The sequence below is a fragment of the Ammospiza nelsoni genome, chromosome Z (genome assembly GCF_027579445.1).
Source record: "Ammospiza nelsoni isolate bAmmNel1 chromosome Z, bAmmNel1.pri, whole genome shotgun sequence".
NCBI classification, from domain to species: Eukaryota; Metazoa; Chordata; class Aves; order Passeriformes; family Passerellidae; genus Ammospiza; species Ammospiza nelsoni.
This window is the reverse complement of record NC_080669.1, coordinates 14,316,391-14,338,602: the sequence shown is the minus strand read 5'-3', so window position 1 is coordinate 14,338,602 and position 22,212 is coordinate 14,316,391. Positions and strand designations below refer to the sequence as shown.

General features: G+C 36.1%; 1 protein-coding gene across 14 annotated transcripts in view; it reads right to left on the bottom strand.

The window, feature by feature from the left end:
- CSNK1G3 (casein kinase 1 gamma 3) overlaps positions 1–22,212 on the bottom strand; it is a 68,217-nt gene that overhangs the window by 21,896 nt on the left and 24,109 nt on the right. For 12 of the 14 annotated variants that reach the window (XR_009420418.1, XR_009420419.1, XR_009420420.1 and 9 more), the window contains 3 exons: positions 16,559–16,628; positions 4,704–4,852; positions 3,230–3,464 (listed from right to left, as the gene is read on the bottom strand). Coding sequence is in view for 10 of the 14 variants with exons in the window: in XM_059492298.1 (XP_059348281.1) it covers positions 3,230–3,464; positions 4,704–4,852; positions 16,559–16,628 (454 nt within the window). In the remaining 4 variants the exon portion in view is untranslated. Of the gene's footprint in view, positions 1–3,229; positions 3,465–4,703; positions 4,853–15,862; positions 15,958–16,558; positions 16,629–22,212 lie in introns of all 14 variants that reach the window. The other 2 variants (XM_059492305.1, XM_059492304.1) reach the window with 2 other exon arrangements.

Sequence of the window (22,212 nt, the reverse complement as noted above, 5' to 3'; positions counted from 1 at the left end):
ATGTATTCCAGTCACATTACTCATGTCACAAGAAGAAAAGGGCAGGGACTGATAGAATGAAGAACACTGTTATAGATAAAGTTGGAGCCCATCTAAGGAACTTGAAGGTGCACAAGTCCACAGGACCTGCTGAGATGCATCTTCGAGTCTTTAGGGAGTCTAGGCGAAGACAACAACCATTACATCCACTACATCTGAGAAGTCATTACAGCCCAATAAAGATTCCATAGCCTAAAAGAGGAGAAAGATAACCCCCATTATTACAAATGGAAGAAAAGGAAGGTATGAGGAACTGTAGGCCTGTTAGTCTCACCAAGGGCCCAACAAGATCACACTGTAGATCCTTGTGGTAACTATACTGAGGGACATGGAAAATAAGGAGGTGACTGATGATGGTCAACATGGCTTCAGCAGGGGCAAATCATGCCTGACAAGTTTGGAGGCCTTCAACACAACTACATGTTAGTGCATGGAAGAGCAACCAACATCATCTACCTGGATATATGCTAAGCATCTGACACTGTAACACAGGATATCCTTGTCTCTGAACTGGAGAGACACTGATTTGACACACGAAACAAATGGATAAGAAATTAGCTGAGTGGTCATACTGTAAATCATAGTCAAGAACTCCCTATCCAAGTGGACACTAGTTCCTTAGGGGATGTACTGGGACTACTGTGGGGTAACACCTTCGTTGGTGTCATGGACAGTGGGATCAAGAGCACCCTCAGCAAGTCTGCCAAGAACATCTGGCCATGTGGTGCTGTCAACAGCACCTTCCCCTTGAGGGAAGGGATGCCGCAGAGGGACTTGGACAGGTCTGGGAGGTGGGCCTGTGTGAACATGACAAGAAGTGCAAAGACCTGCACCTAAGTTAGGGCAATTCAAGCACAAATACAGGCTGGACAGAGAATGGAGAGCAGCCCTGAGAAGGATTTCCACATGCTGGTGGATAAGAGGTAGGACATGACCCCACAATGTACACTCACAGCCTAGAAAGCCAAACACGTCCTGGGCTGCATCCAGAACAGTGTAGCCAGTAGAGTGAGGGAGGGGATTCTACACATCTGCTCTGGTGAGACCCCACCTGCAGTGCAGCACCCAGCTCTGGGGTCCCCAAGACACCAAGGACATGGACCTGACCAAGCAAGTCCATGAATACGTTCAGGCAGTGTCCCTCCCATGAAGGCAGTCTGAGAGTTGCTGCTGTTCAGCCTGGAGAAAAAAAGGCTTCAGGAAGACATTACAGCTCCTTCCAGTACCAAAAAGGAGCCTGCAAGAAAGCTATTCAGGAGGTTTTTACAAGTGACACAACAAGGACTAGCAGTTTCATACTGAAAGACAGTGAGTGTAGATTAAATATTCAGCAGAAACTCCTCAGTGTGAGAGTAGCAAGACACTGAAACACCTTGCACAGAGAAGCTGTGGATGTCTCATCTCTGGAACTGTCCAAGGCAAATTTGCATGAGGCTTTGAGAAACCTGGTGTTCCAGCCTATGGCAACAGACTCAGAACTGATGATCTTTAAGGTCCTTTCCAACCCAAACCATTCTACAATTAAATAAGTTACCATTAGACAAAAATAAACACATCCTGTGTAAATATCAGACATGTAATCAAAATTCAGTTTGCTTTTCAAGTAATTATCAGTTTTACATTTTGGTTTATTTTTCTTAAAAGGTTTGGGGGCAATCATTTATTTAAGGAGGAGTAAAAAGTTTATTTAATTTTAAAAGGGGTTGTGTCACTGTTGAAAATGCTGTAATAATCAGAAGTATATTCTGCTAGTGGAGATGAGAGCCCAGTGTCAGAAGTGTAACAGTCACCTTACACTGACATCACCATTTATGCCTGAAAAATATAGTGGACGCTTCTTTGATCTGAAGAACCTGAGTTCCAAAAGTTAGACTTAGGAAGCTAAAACCCTACACTTGAGGTGCTGCACTTTGTTGCACTAAAGAGCAACAAAGCCGGTGAAGGGTCTGGAGCACAGATCCTATGAGGAGCAGCTGATGGAGCTGAGGGTGTTTAGAGGAGGAGGTCTGGGGGAGAGCTTATCACTCTCTACAACTCCCTGAAAAGAGAGTGTAGCCACATTGGCCTCTTCTCCCAAGGAACAGGACAAGAGGAAAAAGCCTCATGTTTGCCATAGGAAAGTTTAGATTGGATATTGGGAACATTTGCTTCACCAAAAGGGTTCTCAAATATTGGAACAGGCTGCCCAGGGAAGTGACTGAGTCATCACTTCCAGAGGTATCTGAAAAGCCTTGTAGATGTGGCACTTAGGGACATGCTTTAGTGGTGGATTTGGCAGTGCTGGATTAACAGTTGGTCTTGATGACTTTGAGGGTGTGTTCCAACCTAAGTGATTCCTGGCTCTGCTTTATTGATAAAGCACCTTATTCCTGTCTGAGAAATGTGAATGGTTTCTCATTTGCATTTTAACAGTTATGCTTACCGTTAAACTGTAAGTATTGTGCAATGTTTTTATGATCAATTCAAAGCATAACCTAATTAGTGATTACCATGCAGTGATAAACAACTGGCTTACACAAATTCAAAGGGGTCTGACTAACTGATTTCACTAGAAAACCTCTCTATAGCTGTAATAAACAAAGATCTGAGTACTCATACCTTCCTCAAGGTGAATTTATTCATTCAATAAAAACAACTTTTATATTTATAGACATCCTGTAATTACTTTAGCTTGCTGGCATAACCTTTAATGACTCTGGCAATGCCTTATTAACAGTGTAAGCACTAAAAAAAAAAAAAATTTAAAAAATCAAGAAATCAGCATTATCTCTACGCTGTTTTATTACTTTATGGTGCATTTCAAAGAGATCAAAAAAGCAAGGAAGCATTGAAAATCCATGCTATTGCAACCTATTGACTTTTGTGTATTTACTAAGCACACCTATTTCCTGGACACTTCACCCTGCCATGGTATACTTATAATGTGAAGGTATTATGCTACAAAAAGATACACCACATCTTTCTTTTAAGGAAAGCTAACAAAGAGGACAATGCCCAAGACATGATCAGGATGATTAGCAATTCAAAAAAGATTATTCCCATAAACAGTATTTCCATAAGGCCAAACTATTTTGCACAATACACAAAATTTGTAGTTCTTAATGACTACAGACTGACAAAAACTGCTACTTGAAAGCAAGATGGTTTATGACAAATCACAGCTGTTTCTGTACTTCAAAAGCACACGTACCTTTTCCTAAATGTGTATTTATACTCATGTATCTAGCTGTTCCTGTAAGGCTCTTGTGTTCTCGATATGGTATGTGCTTCTTTGTTTCTGGATCTACGTACTCCTTAGCTAAACCAAAGTCTATAATGTGAATAATTTGCTGGGTTTTGTTTCCAGGTCGTCCTATTAAGAAGTTCTCCGGTTTTACATCTCTGTATATCAAGTTCTTTGAATGGACATATTCCATACGAGAAATCTTCAATAAAAGAAAAAAAAATAGACAAGGAAGTTAAATTTAAGCTTCATATTGCCACATTAAAATGTGTCAGATGCTAAATATCTTATATTGGCTTTATACATAGAAGAAATCACCCCTCCTAATATCACCCCTCTTAATATCTTAAGACCAAAGCAATATTGTCTTATGAAGTAACTCCCAGTTAAAGTCAATGAAAATTGTACACTTTTCCAAAGCAGACACATCAGTTGTTGTATTGGAAACTTTCACACTGGACATTAGTCATGAATCTTGCACACAACAGATGTTTTTGCCTCTCAAAACAGCTGGCACAAGTATGTTTTGTGTACATGAAAAGTAAAATCAGAAATTATGTCACCAAGCAGTAATCAGCAAAGTCTGATCTATTACATATTAAAGATATAACTGAGAGAAGCACTGAAAGTTCATCACTATGCCAGTTCATTCTAGCTGGACTGCTTTCTATCAAAATTTCCACATTCAGAAAAAGAACAGGAAGTATTAAATAAAGCTGATCTCTGGACTTGTGAGGACTTGAGCATTTAACAAAAAGACCTTGGCTATAAATAAGCTCTATGTGTCTGTATGTCTGTACATCTGTAGTTGGAGTCTGTTATACAACTACAATCATGTTTTAAACAGCTATTTTTAACCATTACAGGTAAAAATATCACTGTTTAGGGAGGTGGAAATCTGGTAAATATGTACAGCCTTAATTGTCCTTCTTTCCACTTCCACCCACCCTCAAGTCAGAACCAAATAAGGAATCATCAAAAAACAGAATAATTCTTCATTGAATAATTTTGTGCTACAATTTCTAGAAGAATTTGGGAAATGTTTCATTTGTTTGTTTGCTTTCTTATATGAATGCCCAGGAAAAAAAATACTTATGCTATTTAGAAGTCTCATAATACAACTGCTTGTGTGGGCTAAAATTACTTTTATTTCTTTAAGGTTTTCTTTTTTGAACGAGTATATCAAAATCCATTATTTTAGATTGTGATAAAAACTCATAAGACACAAGTAATTCCATTCACTGACTTGAAAAACTGGAACAAAGTAAATGAAAGTAATCGAAGAGTATTCCTGCTTAAACTGTATGACAAGAATTTCAAATACCACCATCATCAATTTAAAACTGAAATACAAATCTCCTAAGTGAAGTAAGCATTTAATCCATTGAAGACTGATATAGTTATTCTAGTGAACACTCAAATTAACATCTATTCTACTTACCAACTGTATGGCTATCATAAGAACGGTTTTAAGAGAAAATGTCCTACCACACAAGTCAAATAAATCTTCCAGACTAGGTCCAAGTAGTTCTAGCACCATAGCATTATATTTGCCACATGGGCCAAAATAATAAACCTGAGGTATTCCATCTGTAAAATGAAAATACAAAGTAATGATAAGGGGTTAATTAAGATTAAGGTACATAGCAGTATAATTCCTACCCAATTTCAAGGTGATCATAACTTAAAAATACATTTTTCACATAGAAACAAAAATAAACCTCATAAAAACTACAGGTAAAAGACACAACAGGAATATTGAAGATAGTCACAAAAATTTTAATGAAAAGGGTACAATTACATATTTGACTTGTGAAAGATATCGAGATTTGTATAAAAAGTTAAAATCAGAACCTCTCTATTAGTCTTGTAACCATAAATTGAAACACGATTGTGAAATGCTATGAAGGCTTTAAATAAGCTCTTGTACAAAAAAATATATTTAAATTAAACTTTTTAAATTAAGGCTATTCCAACCTTTAGGAATAAAAGTACCTTATTATCTAGAGAAATCATTTTAAAAAAATCAAGAAGAGATTAATGAACCCATGAGTTTAATGATACATTCAGTCTGGACTTTATAGTTTTAAATGCCTTAGGAACACAGGCAATCCAGATTTTGAAAATATAAATAGTTAAAGCCTTATGATCCAATTTTACTTCCACCTTTTTGTAGGATATGCATTGTGTGTCTATTTAACTAAAAATAACTTGATACAATTGCTTTTACGCATGTTGTACTTTTTCACATGCACAGAACATCTTCCTCATTCAGCAGAATAAATTTTGTTTGCTTAGGGAAGTGAGTTATTCCAGATCTTTGGGTTTTTGTTCTTTAGTACACATCCTCTGTTTAATTTATTCCAAATATTTAATACTCTGAAAATGTGTTCTTCTCATGTGAGCTTTTTCTACAGTGTCCAATCTTTCAATAATGCACTACACAGAAGTACCAAACCTGTTATCAGAACACCTTAATGAAACTCTGGACTTCAACTTCATCCTCTGTAGAGGATGTAACCCTAATTCTAAGTGTTTTCTACATAAGGCCTTCAATTTTTCATACCTTACTATAGATACACCGAGGGCACAAATTTGTAATTGTACTGACTACAGCTTTGGGTAAAAAATTACATAACAATTACTGTTTTAGCAAAATTAACATCAACTCAAAGCACCATTTTAAAGAGGTTTTTCACTAATCTCTTTTCCTACAAGTAAAAATATTTAAAGAAAAACCCCTAAAAATCCAGCTGTTCAGTTTTCAGAAGACTTGAGCTACAATTTGGTTTTCAATATGTATCATCACACTCATCTCTATACCAATATACTAAAAATGCATAATCGTACCCACTTCAGAAAGACTTCACAGGAGAGCTTATTGCTACTAATGAAGAAGTACTGATCATATTACATCCTGCACCAGAATAAGGTATGAGACAGTGTTCTTCAATTTAAAAATATCATCCTGAATTATCAGAAAGATACCTAAAACACTTGATCCTCTGATTAGATGAGAATTCCAAAATGTCCCAAAACTGTGTTTAACATTTAAAAACCTCAACAGTGCATATGGAGCATATCCTGTCCAAAAGTACCCATGTTGATAAAATAATTTGATATTAACAGTTCAAAGTAGTAGAAGTTAGGGGCTTTGGTTCTTAATCAAAGCACTCTTAGTACTTTTGTTTAAAAGCAATAAGCAGGTGTCACTCTGCTACTTACATTCTTTCTCCACATCTCTAAACCTCCAGAAGTCAGAAAGTAACATGCTACTAATAAAAACATATATGAGGCTTTTTCTCTCACTACAGACAGATAAAGATTTATCTAAGAGAGCTTGCATTAAGAGACAGTGGTTAAGCTAAAAACAAAGAAACTCTGATTTTTAGAAATTTAAGAAATCCCTATTTTATTGACAAGATATTCCACTGCTAATTACCCATTAAGAGGAGGTATTTTATTTCCATTTTGAATTACTCTAGCTCAAACCACTGAAGAACAAAAGAAGGAAATACGTTGAGCTTTTAAGACGCATCTCAGTTGTCTTGCAGTGAATTTAAAGAAGCCACTGGTCTTCGGTTTCTTGATTAACAATTAATTTGATTACCATTCAATCCTTTCTAGTACCTTGACAGGTCTTCTCCCCATTCTTAAAAATCCTTTTTAAAAAGTAGTACCCCTTCCCAGTTACAAGCAGAATTTAATGATTGTCACATAAATGTCACTGAAAGTTACATATAACTTCCTCATCATCCATCAAAAAGGAAACTTACTCGTGGCCACAAAAGTAGATTCACAGACTCCCCCCTAAGTTACTTTAACACTTAAACATCTTTCCTTTCTAGGTTTAAAACTCTCAAAATAGAACAATTTTTTAAGGTACAAGTTATATTTCCCTATCCCTAGATATTTATACTTGTTGACAAGTAAAAAACACTTTCATTTGAATGGGCTCAATTGACTAAGATAATCTACAATACTTAGGTAACTCCCCTGTCATAAATTTGTAAATCCATGTTAAGCCAGTATGATTTCAATCCTATTTTACTCTTGAAAAAAATCAAAGAAGTCTTCACTTGGAAATTAACTATTCGAACATCACTTGGATTCCATTTCTTCTATAAAAGTTAACTTTCATTAGCCACCTAAAACATTACTGCTGTACACCTCTGATCTCCAAAACCAAGTCCCAACATTCAAAAAGTACTTGACTACCCATTGAGAAGGTGAGGTGGGAAGGGCAGGGGTGCAAAGAGAGCCCCCTAAAACAATTATGTGAACTGATGGATTACACTCTTTAATTTTCAAATACTTTAGTCCACCATGTGCATGATGTCCAGAAAGTTTTTAAAGCTGACATATCTGACTTCCTCTACAATGATGAAAGGACAAAAAAAGTATTAGAATAAAGAAAACATGACTAGTAGATTAAACTGTATCTGCCAAATCTCTTTAAAACAAAGAAAATAAGAAGCTATTTCTGCTTTGGACCATTATCCATCTTGGTTGTCTTCTTGAAGAACTTAATGAAACCTGACTTAAGCTTGACACTGCATGTTCAGTTATCACTAGCAATATACATGATTAGCACAAACATATTTGTATCTTAAGGAAAAAATTCCATTTATCTGCTTTGACACAGATATTATGTCATAGCTTCAATTATTTTAGGTGTGTGTCCTCATTCAGGAAAAAAAAAAACTAATTTGATAGGCAGCAGAGACAGCCAAAGGAATATGTAACCCACAGGTCAATGGCAATACCACTTGCATTTAACCTCATCTATGACTGACTTAATTTTGAGCTCTATCTTAGCAAAATGTCTCTATACAATACAACGTAAATTTGTAAAGCTATTAAGCTAGTAAGTAGCTTTTCAGTGTTATTCAGTTTCTTGTAATACCAATTTCCTTTTAGAGCTTTCTCTAAACGAATCAAGAAGCAGACTGATGGTATCTACATTATATCCTATTGCTTAGAATCTGTTCAATCAGACACATAAATGTCAATAAAATACACAACACTGCTCTTGCAGATCACGGTATCATGTATTCAGCTTCTTATATCACACTGCCTTTTATTTGCAGTCCTAATTTTCATATGTGGCAATTCATTGGACATAAGCCAAAAATACCTTAAACTAGTTGGAAGATTTACAGTAACAGTTGTCTTTCACAGGACATTCATATTAGTACTCTTGTCAAGGATACAAATTAACAAACTGCCACAAACACAAATATTCCCTAGTTATTCTATGGAATCTGGTTTGAATCCTCTCAAAGGAAGCGATTATTAAACTCACAGTAGTGTGTTCTGACTTGAGCCAAAGCAGCACACACAGAAGGTCACACAATCTCTGGAAACACAGCACCTGAATGCCACTGAAATCATGATCAGCCACGAATTATAAAACTCTAAACACAGAATGAGACACTATATCACCACAACACTTAGACTACATCTCTTACTTACAAATATAAGAATATGTTTGCAAAAAAAAGAAATAGTAATAAAATAATTAGATCTATTTCAAAAGGAAAAATCTTCTTTATTTATATTACTGAAACAGAATTAGAGATGTATTTTATTGTAACCATGATTAAATCAAATATCCATTTATCTAACATTCACTTTGTTCACTGAACCTTCTTATCAAGCTTCCTTTCACAATTACAACTATTGTATGCCTCTCAAAGCCCAATCTCTGAAATCTGTGTGATGTCACAATACAAAATCAATACACATTTTTGCATACAGCCAGGCTTATGGCCAGTAACTACTGTTTCTCAGAAACATTATCACGTAACTCTATCATGCAGCTGCCATCTGATTCTTATCAGATCTCTTGCACTTATTCCAGGGGAAAAAATTACTTTAAATTCAGAAAATCCTGTACATGTCCTCAGGCTGAATCCTAGAAAAGGATTGGCATAAAACAAGAAAAACTGCAAGCAACATATTTATAATTTTGTTGGACTACACTTAAAAAATAAATTAGGCATTACCATTTATGTTTATTCATATAAACATAAATATTACCATATTCACATTAATAACTGAGGAGCTCAACTTTGCTATCAAAGGAAGCAGATCAGCAGCAAAAACTCAAAACTGAGTCAGAGTTTTCCCCAAACAGCTCATGATACAACTGCAGCAGTCATCAGTACACAGATTAACAGTGCCTATGAATAGATTCCTCTTCAGTAAAGAGATTCAATATTTAATTCAGTTTAAGTGCTCTAATACTATATTCCTAAATTAAGCCTAGAGTTTTGTTTTTAAGGATCACTTGCATGTTTAGTTTTTTTAACTTTATCATGATTACCAACCACTTCAACTAACTGCTTATTGTTGATTCCCCAGCATAATAATGCCAGTCAAATTCCAAGAGAAGTAATAAAGCAGGACAGCATGACTAAAAAATAAATTAAAGAAACAGCCATCAGTTTAAGACCACATTCTCAGCTACCTACCTGGAAGCATAGTTCAAAGCAATATTCATGTGAAGTTACTAATAAAACTCACTTTGCATTCATGCTGAATGTGGGCTAGCAAGATGTATAGAAAGGATATGAAGTGCAATAACTCTAACATACCTGTAATAAAATTTTATTTAGATATGTAAACTAGGACTACCCTGAACTCGCCTACTTGCTAACTCTGTAGTTTATAGAGATTTTGTCTTCAATATACGTTGTCATTGATCATTAGAAACATAAACACCCTTGTTTTAGAAATTAATACTCTAAAATCTGAAGTTCCAGTAAATTATTACTGCTTTAACTAAGTAGTAGGAACATCCAATTAAATACAGCTGCACATCACACTCGTGTTTTCCCGTAAACTCACTTCAAACCTTTGTAACTTCCATAATGTTTTTCCTATAATAGCAGCAAAACATCAAACCCAAAATATTTTGAATAACACAGAATGAGATAAGTAATTTTAAATTGTTTCTAGAAGATCTATGAACAAAAATAATCACCTGACACAATAATCTAGCTGTAGTGCTTTGTTTCTAGCACCACACTCAAGGAGACTTGCTATTGAGACACTTCCTCATGGTATGATAGAACATCAATCTAGTAAAGTACATTACAGTCTACCAACTGAGAAGGAAATTAAGAAATTATTATACTGAAATTTTTGTCTTGGGAAGAGTTATAGCAAAACACAGACACTGATCCACCACAATGAAATCCTGCTGGATTCTTTTTTCTCCCACAGGCTAAAGTGGAAGGCAAGGTGGCTATGGCCAAGGGGATGAAGTAGACATGGTATCACTAGCAATCTGAGATCCTACTGCCTTCGCAGTGACAGCAAAAGGTGCCTGTAGCTATCTTAAATGCAAAAGATAGCTTGTCTTTCACGAGAAAAATCTGCTTCAGAGATTCCATACCCTGAATATAGCTATATGAAAATAATTAATAGCTGTCCCTGAACACTCAGATCTCACACACCAGCTAAACCTGGCCTGAACTGTAATTAAATGAAGAAACACACTTTCTCACCTTAAATATTTTTGTCTTTACCTAGAGGAAAAACCACTAAAGACACTGAGAACTGAATGTCATTCTTGGCCTTAAGCCCATCAAACACATTTCCAACACGAAAAAGAAAACCATAAACAGAAATGTCTAAACTATATATAAGGCGCCTCATAACAAAGAAGTGTTCTTGCCTTAGGGTACTCTGCCCCCTCTCAAAATCAGAAATTCAAAGTATTTCAAACTCACTCTGCTACATTCCCAAACAAAAAATGTGGTGAATCCAGACATACTCTAAATGCTACAATAAATATTCTCCTGAGCTTGACTACAAAATGGTGAGCAGACTCCACTTACTGTATGGGAATGTTTCTGTATCTCCCAAAACCACATTATGCCCACACTGAAATCCTCCTGAATCACTTATCCAACAGTAACTGTGTAATTACAGCTGTCCAAGTACTGTGACTCCACTGTGTCAAAGGCAGCTCCGCGTGATCTCAAAACCAAAAACCGTATTTTTAGATACCAATACAGACCACGTCACATGAATGTTAGTACCAAATCACAATGGTTCAGGTACAGAATGCAATACTTAGCACTCATTTCATAACGGCAATGACCTTCTTAAATACAACACCTTTTCCCACTGTAGACAAATATAGCCTATGCACTGACTAGCCAATAGTAGTGACCCTGTAAGAAAAGTGAATGGCTTCCCGTTTTTCAAGTGGATGGGTTAACTAGATTTCAGCTAGAAGAACAGATGTCCAAAAGTTAAGAAAAATTAAACCTTATTTACAATACTGAGCATCTGCTTTGTCTGAAATATTAATACGGCAGTTTTACCAGCAGGTTTATCCACTGCTGAACAGATCTGTGACCTGTTTTGAGATCTGTGACCTCAAAAATTACCTCAAATGAAAAAAAAAAATCTAATAATAGATACTCCTCACTGCTATAAACAAGAACTGTTCTAAGCGTGCTCTAACAGCAGCATTACAAACAGGAGTTATACTAATTCACTTTAGGCAGCAGAAGCTGCTTGCCATTCTTTTGCTCCACTGTCAGGTAAGTAAGTATAAACGAGTTCTCAGTCACTTGCAAAAGCGCCCAGTCATTATGATAATCACCCATTTATTAAGAGAGGTTAGAAAAAATCAGACAATGCAAGCTGAATCGTTTTTATGCTCTTCAACATGCCACACATAACTTATTTCATTTACAGACTCCTTTCTGCAAAAGGAAACTGAACCATAACTATCTGTCAGTTATACTGCAGCGTGGTGCACAAAATACACCTACACTTTATCTTCTAATCATGCAAAGAAAGCCTGATAGCATAGAAGATTAATTCAAAAATCAATAAAAAACACAAAACTGTTTTCTATTCATTCCAAAAGCTTTAACACAATTTCAGGTAAGAATTCAGCAATCATTTTATTAGGAGATGACAGTATAGTTTTCTTATATCTGCACATTAAGAAAATACACATAAAACAAAATTTATTAGAAGCACAGATTCTAAATTCCATCCATATGTTCCCCATTCAATTGACTAGAAAATTCTTCATACTGACTAATGATCTCAAACTCCCTAAGGAAAACACCCTCATAGTTACTAAACTACAAAATTATCATAGAAAAAAGAAAGCAATTTTCATAAAAAACTCTATTAGTACATAAAATTTAAATGAAAGCTAAGTAACGATGAGACTAAAATAAGCCACATCTTTTAAGTAATTTTCAAAGTTGTTTTTAATAAGTATGAGGTCCATTTCCCTAAAAAACTAAAAATATTTTTAAAAGCCCAAAAGCACTGAAAGTATTTCCTCTTTAAGAAAGATTCTTCACTTTTTTTTCCTGACAAATGCCTACATGTTACTGCACATTCACAGGCATTTCAAAGTGCATATTTAAGAGCAAATTTACATTTAGGCCTTCTATGTGAGCAGATCCTCTCCAAAGGAATACAGTTTTGAAATGTTAATTCTTACTCATGCAAGACAAAACCACTTTTTATTAAACACAGAGAATTGGTACTCTCAGTTCTAAAGTCTTGTGTATAAAAGCTGCACATCTATCATATTTCATGCCTATTTTCTCCTTGTTCTCTCAGTGAGCAGAACTACAAAAGAACCCTCTGATCCTTGTTTAAGTTAAGAATGTCTTCCATTTTCATGGCATTCAAGACACAAAACAACATGACTTAGGAGAGAGATTAATACAAATATATATTTTAAAAAATCCCAAGCTACAGGTTATTCGAAAAGCAAGAAAAAGGGATATTATAAAAATAAATAAATAGACTTAGTAGACAAATACTGCCTGCAGATAAGGAAATATATAGAAAACATACCATTTCAAAATCCTCTTTTCATCGAGGATGCCTACAAGATTATAGGAAGTACAAGGATGCTCCACTAAAAAGGGTTTGAAAGTAAAACAATCTGTAATCACAATAACATTTTCTTTACTTGCTTGCAGGATGATATTGCCAGAAAGTAACCTAATTTTCTTCTAGAAGTATTCATTCACATGTTAATGCCTCTCCCTCCTCCTCCTCCTGCCACCTCCAAATCAAGGAGGATTTCACAGGGCCTAAAAGAATTTAATCCTTTAAGCTTCAGGTTATTTCACACTATGCCAATTAGTTATTTCACACTAAGTCAATTTGTAGCATAAACTGTGGAATCTGTAGTTCTTATTCGTGAAGACCATGGGGTTTTTATAGAAAATATTGGCTCTGCTTACAAGACTGAGAGTACAACTCCCTTTTCACTGATTGCTTCTGAAACCATAGTTTAGTAATCACTTGCTATTAATACATAAGTATATATGTAAACATGAAGAGAACAAGGGGAAGCACAATTCACTACAATTAAATGCAAACTACACAGTCCACAGAGTTATAAAGCTATCAGCCAAAAGTTTGTGCAAATAAACAGCAAAGGAAAAGATTACTTCATTGTAAGAAAACCTACAAATGTGGATTTTTAGAAGCTTAAAAGATGGAAAGCTTGAGACATTTCTAACTTCCAGTATGGTGCATAACTGCGTATCAGAGAAACCTTCCCTCTTCACAATTGCTATATTACAAATTTCTTCCAGCAATGGCTGCAATTTTTATATCTCCTATGACAGACTCTTCTGTAACTTGCATACTGAAGACCACTTCTTTCAACCCATTCTCTCTCTGATCAAAGAACGACCACTGCCCACAAAGCAATACTACGTAAATGGATAGACCTGGTGAAAGTTTTTTTTCCACTCACTATCTCCTGTTTTACACAGGAGGTTTACATACTTGCTTTCTGAATTTATCACTTAGTGGATCAACTTTCCAAAACTATGTTGTCAACTGTTCATGAGATAAAATTACTTAAATCTATGTTTCACAGTAAATATGCACGTCACAAAAAATTAGCAAACTAAAACCAGTTGTCACAGATTACGTAAGAACTGAAACTACATAATACTACAAAGTTTTTTCTGAAAATCACAGGCCATATAACTTCCTCTGCTTGAGGGCCCAACTCCTAAAAATATAGAAAAAGTGACTGCTGCCAGAAGATAAGGAATCAGCAATCTTTCTTTAACTTCTATGTAGATAGGAAAAAGAAAATTACTTTCTTCATAATGAGCCTTTGTCACAAAACCCCTTAAAATAGGCCTCAAGTGGAGAGCCTGAGAAAAGCTCACAAAGGAGTTTTCAAGGTTCTCTGCTGGGAGAGGCTTTCACCTTTGAATAAAAGCAGGTTACTGCAAAAACAAAGGAGTCTGTAACAAAGTTATTCATAAATACTGATGATGCTCAGTCAGTCACCAGCTCTATCTTCACATTTCCACCCTAAAGGTAACCTCATCTTCATGCAAAGAATCAGAGAGGTGACTCTCCCTTTCAGTACTTCAACAAGACATCAGAGAAAAAGACAAAATTTGTTGCAACCAGCAAATAGGGTTAAGAAAATTGAATGGTATCTGAAGTAAAGCAGGATAACTTCACTATGTTTTTACACTAAACACAGTTCCCAGTCTTATTCGCTAAATAAAAAAGTAAACATAGTTACACTCACTAAGACACTTTCCCAATAAATTCTCCTGTAAGGGTTCCTACCTCTGAGAAGCACTGCCTAACTTGTGCAGTGTGAACTAGAAATTACACCTTTATTCTTACCTCCACTACACAGCTCCTTTGCAATTTTAGACAGTTATACCTCTATATTCACAGACAGTTAATGTACCTAACTTGTGGGTTGTCATGCCCCATTAGCTAAACACTTAAGATCTCAGCTTTCTACTCATCAGCTATTTCACAATGTTAGTTTATGGTATGCTGACAATTTATAACTACTTACAAAAAAACACCCATACTGTGATGACTTTCTCCAAACAGACACCATAAAGACTCAAGATTTTGATTACCCATCTACAACTTTATTTTCCATCTAGGAAGAGAAATTGACAAGAAAAGTTGTGTTTTGCCAAAAGTAATCTCTAAAAATTCCTGGTTGCAAAGCAATCATAGTACATCGGCAAAAAAAAGGTCTATATTAACTGAATACATTAGAAACTTGGTTTCACCAGATGTAGTCTTTAAAAGAGTAGCACGAAATTTCGAAAGCTACCTGAGAAACCCTATCCAGTCAGAGCAGCAATGAGCTGCCATATGATCCCAAATTTTAAGGAAAAAGGTGAAAATAGGAATTAAAAAGTATTAAAATTCATCATAACATCCACGCATTCAAGGTAACAAAATCAAAGTGGTATGGGCATGTTCATTGTGCACTTCTTTTCAGAGACTTTTCATACCAAGTAGGATTTTATTCTAGCTTAAGCACAATCAAAATCACTGTCACAAATTCCAGGCTGCCTTTTCTAAAAAGCCCCTGAACATACATGTAGAAACATGTAGAAATATGTAAAAGCCCCTGAACAAACATGTAGAAAACCACTGTTAGTAGTCCACTCATAAAATAAAATTCTACATTAGTAGAAAAATGGGAAAAATAGTTAATTACATTACCTACTCTAGGAATAATTTCAAGGAAAAGATATCAAAAGACTTCTTTTTCCTAAATTATAGCTGATTTAGAGAATCTGTACTCACTTTACTAGGGTAAGAAACTTCACATCTTCCTAACTGATTATATGCACTTTTGTGAAAAGCACAAAATTGTGTGAGAAGTTTTAGGTATCGCTCACCTATAAAAACAAAAGGTGACAATTGGATCATTCAGGCCACCACGATAAGAGTACTTCTGGGTATAAAAGCACCAACGGGAGTGAAATGAGAAATTTAAATATTAAACTGCACTTAAACTTCTCCTAGATGTATTTAAGAGGTTTAAAACTAGTAAGCATCATTATATACTGTATCAGTAGAAGTGAAGTAAAGTAAAACTGAATTTGAAGCTATTTAAGCTATCACATCAACTTTAATTCAAAATACATAATTAGTAGATCAGCAGTTTGGAGATCTACAGTATTTTTTCAAAGAGTTGTACTGGGAATAGTCTTAGTTTAAGGTATACTTGTATGCAGACAAATGTTGTGATAGGTAGGATTTATTTAAAAGTCAGGACTTCATAGATACACTTTATTGAGTAGGAAAAAAATTAGAATAATGGAATTTATAATTATTATTATTCACTATTATTTAATTCACTAACTCCTTGGGTTTTTTTTTTGCTTTAAGTAGTAAGGAACACTTTATTAAATAGATTTATACCTCTAAACCCAGAAAACTTCAGCCAAAAATTGATCCTGGATTCATCACAGTAAAATGCATTATACTGCTTTTTACCTCCAGATCCTAGCTGCTTGTAGAATCTGTATTCCAAATGTAGCTGTGGTGCTCTCGACTTCATTGGCTCCTGATTTAAAAACAAAAACAACATTTAAAACAAAGCCTAAAAACTAATACACTAACCTACTACCAGCCAAATTAGCCCTACTACTTCCAAGCCACACAAAAAGTTTGAATGTTTCTTCTGAAATGACTGGCAATTAAGAAACAGAGAAAACTAAACCTCCTTCAGGTTAGAGTAGTGCATATATGGATATTTACATATTGTATTGCTCCACAGGGCCAGAGTCCAACATGCAAATCAAGCAACAGACACATGATGGAATATCTAAAAAATAGTAAGTTTCTCCAAAACATGTGGATAGTATGTCCTACATTTCTCAGAAAGTAGCATTAATATGCAGCTTAACAGATTGACCAAAAAAACTCCAAATATCTATTACTTGAGAGATGTATCTTTACAAGGAGCTTCTCCTAGGATCTTAATAAAAAATACCAAATCCTTCCACCAAATAGTAACAGCTTAGCAGAAATCAAGTATCACCATTACAAACTAAGAATCCAAAACTAGCAAAAAAAAAAAGCCCCAGAATAAGTCTGTATATATATGCAAACTAATATTTGCAAATTAATAAAATCTCATTATAGTTCAACATGCCCGTGCATCAGGGTCTCACAGAACTAAATGAAGTGACATGAGATTAAGCAGAAGAATACACATGCAGCCTAAATGGAAACACAAACTTTCTGATTATCTCCCTTTGCAAAGAAAAGGTTCTTTAGCACAAGATTCTTGAACTAATTTCCTAGAGCATCTTTTAGAAGATATGCCTTGTTTCTTATGATATGTAACGACCTTAATATTAAGCTCCACCAGGGGACGTTTAGGTTGAACATTAGGAGGAATTTCTTCACAGAAAGGGTGCTTAGACATTGGATGGACAGGCCAGGGAGGTGGTAGAGTCACCATCCCTGGAGGAGTTTAATGTTCAAGAAAAGACTGGCCATGGCACTGAGTGACATTCTGACATGGTGGTCTTCAGTCAGAGGTCATACTGAATGCTCTCTGAGGTCTATTCCAGCCTAATTGATTCTGTGATCTTCGAACACATCAGTGATAATTTGGAAATAATTCCGTAACTATTGAAACTGCAGCACACAGTAAGTAACTCTCAATATGGCTATCAGCACTAACTGATACTGCTGAACACCAATTTTCAGGAGAAGTTTGGGCAAAGTGCTCATCTTTTTCCTCACATCATCATATTAAAGCTACAAGTTTATAAACCTGTGTTGTCTCTTAGTATCACATTCAGGGCATAAAAACTATGACCCAATGTGCATGAATAAGAAATTCAGCCGCCTTCTTCAACCCATCTCCCTCCAAGACTTAGTTGTTTCCCAATGCTGCTGAACTCCCTGACAGTGTATATTTATGCATTTGATCTTGCCAGGATGATAAAGGTGGATGCCTGAAAGTAAAGAAGAACTAATTTAACAGTTTCTGCAAAAAACAAATAGAATTTACAGTATCTTTTTTGCACTCCAGAGCAACCAGCATAACTGAACACTGTATTTTTTGCAAAGATGTGAAAAGTGAGCAAGAATTACCTAAAATAAGCAAGTGTTTATTATTCAGCAAAGTAATTACTAAGTAAAACTAACGGGGCTATCAAAATGTGAAATCTGTTTCAAGTTCATTATGAATTCTTTCTACAATTATTTTTGTCCCAAATACATGGAATAAAATACTATTCAATTTTCAAGTTACTTTCTGTTAAAAGGGCTTTGAAAAATCAGTTTACTTGAACTATAAGGTTAAAAATGTTCAAGAAGTCTTGAAAGAGCCAAAGACCAATATAAACATTCAGCTATTACCTACTTTTCATGGGTTTAGTAATTCAGTGAGAACTCATCTCAGTTTACATTCTGCGTCTGCTTTACACATTCATAAGCAATGGCAAACAAAGGCCATTTTCAGGGAAAAAAAATTCCTTAAGAGGTAGGCTCTTGCTACAGGAAAAGATCAGTCTATTAAATAGACTTGCACTAGACTGGTATTTACTACAAATATTTGTATTTACTATATCTTAGAGGGATTCTAAAAAGGTGTGTCTCTAGACCACAGTTATTCCTTAAAAACAAAAAACAGAGAAAAAACATAACAACCTTGAAACAAAGTGCGACTTTCTTTCCACACACAACTCTCGTTTATAATAGATTTGAATTTTATCAATTAAAATCTTAAGAGTAGACTAGTGAGTCGGTGAATTAAAGATTACAGTTAAAAGACAGTGATGACTACTCTGTAACTTCCTATCTTTCATCCAAGGAAAAATTGATGTATTTCCAGAAGCAGTTCCATGGAGGACTAAGCATAAGCACGTTTTGTCTCAAATATTCTGGCTGTTATGACAAGAAAAGTGTGAGTGAAACAAAGGGTCCATGGAGATAGAGGAGCAGTGTTCTGAGCCAGCTTCCTGCTCACTCCCTCCTAACTGACCTCCCAGAGAAAGGCTCAAAATGTTGCCTGTGAATGTGCAAACAAAACAGCATGAAAAGTCTTGTTTACATAAGAGGCTGCACCAGGTTAAATGCAAAAGGAAGCAGGTGGGTCCCCATTATGACTTTTTCCATATCTTTCCATTTCTTTATTTTGCTATCCCAGCTCTGGACCATCCACGCAGCAGGACCGACTGCACGAATCTACAGACGGTGAACTTCTTCATTCTTCCTCTCTCTTTTCCACCTTAACTTCTCTCATCCCTTGCTTTGCCTGGGTTGTTAGCCAACACCTTGGGAGTCTAATAGTGGGGGTTCCAGAGTTATAACAACTGTACAATAAAGCACAAGAGCTCCCCAGCGTGTGGTCTAGTGGCTTCGTTTAGACTTACAAGAATTTCCAACAAACATCACACTCCTACCAATGGCTTGTAACAATAAATTGGCATGACAGACATGACTCTTGTGAGGCTGAGAGGGACTGAACAGCTCTTGAGCTATTTTTAGCTGGGATGGGTTCAGATATCTCCATCTCCGACTGGGGTATGGGATGGATCAGAAACAGGGAGGAGCAGGACATGACAGCTCAGGAAATTCCAAGCATTGACCCCTTTCCTTTTTGGGAAAGTATGACCTATGCCCATCTTCATATGTGGAGTACTGTGTGTCATGCTGATGGAAACACAAAGAGATAAAAAGATTAATGACTGTTTACTAAAATGTCTAGATAGCAAAAATAGAGAGACATTTCTATATAATTTGGTTGACTTCTTTACAAAAGTGTTCACACAGAGAGCAAGATGAGACAGACTTTTTTTTTACTAAAATATTTAGACAGCAAAATTTGGCTGCAAAAGATTTGCAAAAGCATTTGAAAGTCTTGGTTGAGCTCTTAAAAAAACATCCACTGGCTGACCACTTCCAGAGATGTCCGGATAGAGAGAAAAATGAAAGAACAAAATTGGAATCCTTGCTGAACATACAAAGAGACTTACTACACCTCGAGCTCTGCAAGGCTACAAAGCAGGAGAAAATACTGAGAGATGTGCTGGGTACCACAGTAGGGATGATAAGTTGGCCTTGGGAGTACAAGGACTAACACAAGTGCTCAGATAAGGAATAGTATGTGAAATGAAGAGGCAAGACTCGGCTATTTGATTTTTATAAACAGAGAGTGACGCACCCAAGTGAAGGACTCAAAAGTAGTGAGGGATAAGGATGAGGAGGAGAGAACCACAGGAGTGTTGGGCATGGCAACAAAGGCAGCTGTGGAAGTGGCTGAAGCCAGAGAAGAGGCTATAGGAAAGACAGAAGTGTAGGCAGCAGTTGCTGTAGAGCAGAAAAAAGCTGCAGAAGAGGAGGCCAAGGGATACTGAGAATCTGAGGTTTGCATACAGATAAATGGTCCTTAGGAGTGCTGGTCTCTCATGCAGTGGGCAGCCTACTGGTCAAGGGGTTTAGGTTTCCCGGAGAAGGAGAGCAGGCCTCAGGAGAGGGAGCTGCTTGCTGCTGAGAGCAATCAGGAAAAGAGGCTGAAGGCAGAAGGGCTGTTTGCTGTCAAACATGGTTATATTAGCAGGCTTCCAGCATAGCTTCAGCTCCATGTGTATGAGAGAATCTTTCATGAGGAATTGCAGGATATAGCATCTGGATTCTGCACCACTAATTAAAACTGAAACCAGAGATGATGGACAGGATCAGCAAACTGCTACAAAATAGTGCCATATACCAGAACCAAAATATCAAAGCAGGGTAACTTAAATGAGGAGAAGTAAGAAGCTGTATATACTCCCACCTCAAATATGGAGGTTCAGACTAATCCAAGTGGAAGTTTTTAGTTTAGGCACAGGCAAAAGCACAGAGTTTTAAAGCAGTGGTTCAGGTATTTACCCAAGCCTAATTCCACCCAGCGAGACAATGGCAACCACTTTACTGCTCCAATGGTACAGGAATGGGCCACGGGAAACATTTGAATCATTTGTATCTTTCACAAAAGATATCACACAGAATCAATTGTATCTTTCACAAAAGGAAGGACATAAAACAAATTAAATTAAGTAATTAAACTTAAGCTTAACACAATTAGCTTTAACAGATTTTTTCACTATTGGAGTAGTGACTTCAGAAGCCTTTCAGCAGTTACTTATGGATAACTCTCAATGCCCATGATAAAGAATACTGTGCTCACACCAGTTGACAGTATCCTCTTTTCAACCATTGGTTTAGAACAAGGCATTTTTCCATTTTCCTTTCCTACAAGAACCATGACAAAGCAATGAGTGATGTTAACATCAAGCATTTTGACTGCATATTGCTGTTGTTTTATAATCTGTACCTAGCACTGTACCCAAGATGTTTCAGCAATGTGTCCTTTTATCTTAATCCTGTTAAACAAGAACTACTGTAATAAGACTCCAACTCAACTTGGAAGCTAATACAAGAATTTGTAAGAATATGGAGGCCTCACAGCCAAGGGTTTTGCCTTGCCATGCCCTACTTCACTCAGGAAGAAATTAGGACTCTTTCTGTTGCCTCTAAGTTTGTCTGCTGTGATGTATAGTACTTGTAACACTTGCCCTGAAAAACTCCCCTGAAATATGGTTCATACTTGGTATTAGAACTTTGAATAGACATACTTGTACTTGCTAAAATTGTAATAGGACCAACATCCTCTACATTTTTCAGGTTAGTACCTGATGGCAAGAATTAGCTTGCCACAGAGCCACAAATAATTATCCTAAATCTTACTGACAATTATAATTGAAGAATGATGAAATAAATAGAGAGCCCCTTTGGGGTTGGCTTGGAGGAATTCAGATGAAAAATCTTATTCCTAACAATAGAATACCATGCTGGATGGAAATGAGGTGTCTGAATTTCTTCTCTGCGTCCTATCAATGTTCAATTTGACAACCCCTCGGAGATGGATGCACGTACCCATTATTGAACAAACATAACATGGGATGCTCAGCCTCACCAAAGAGGAGTACTCTGTCACCATCCACAATGCTACAACTTTAACTGAAGAAGCCTGAGCAAAGACGAAGGAAGCTGCTGACCAGATTGCTGAACAATTCCAAACACTGCAACCAAAGAACTGGTGCAATGAATCAAGCCCTGGACACCAGATTTCTTTTGGTTTTAAATCA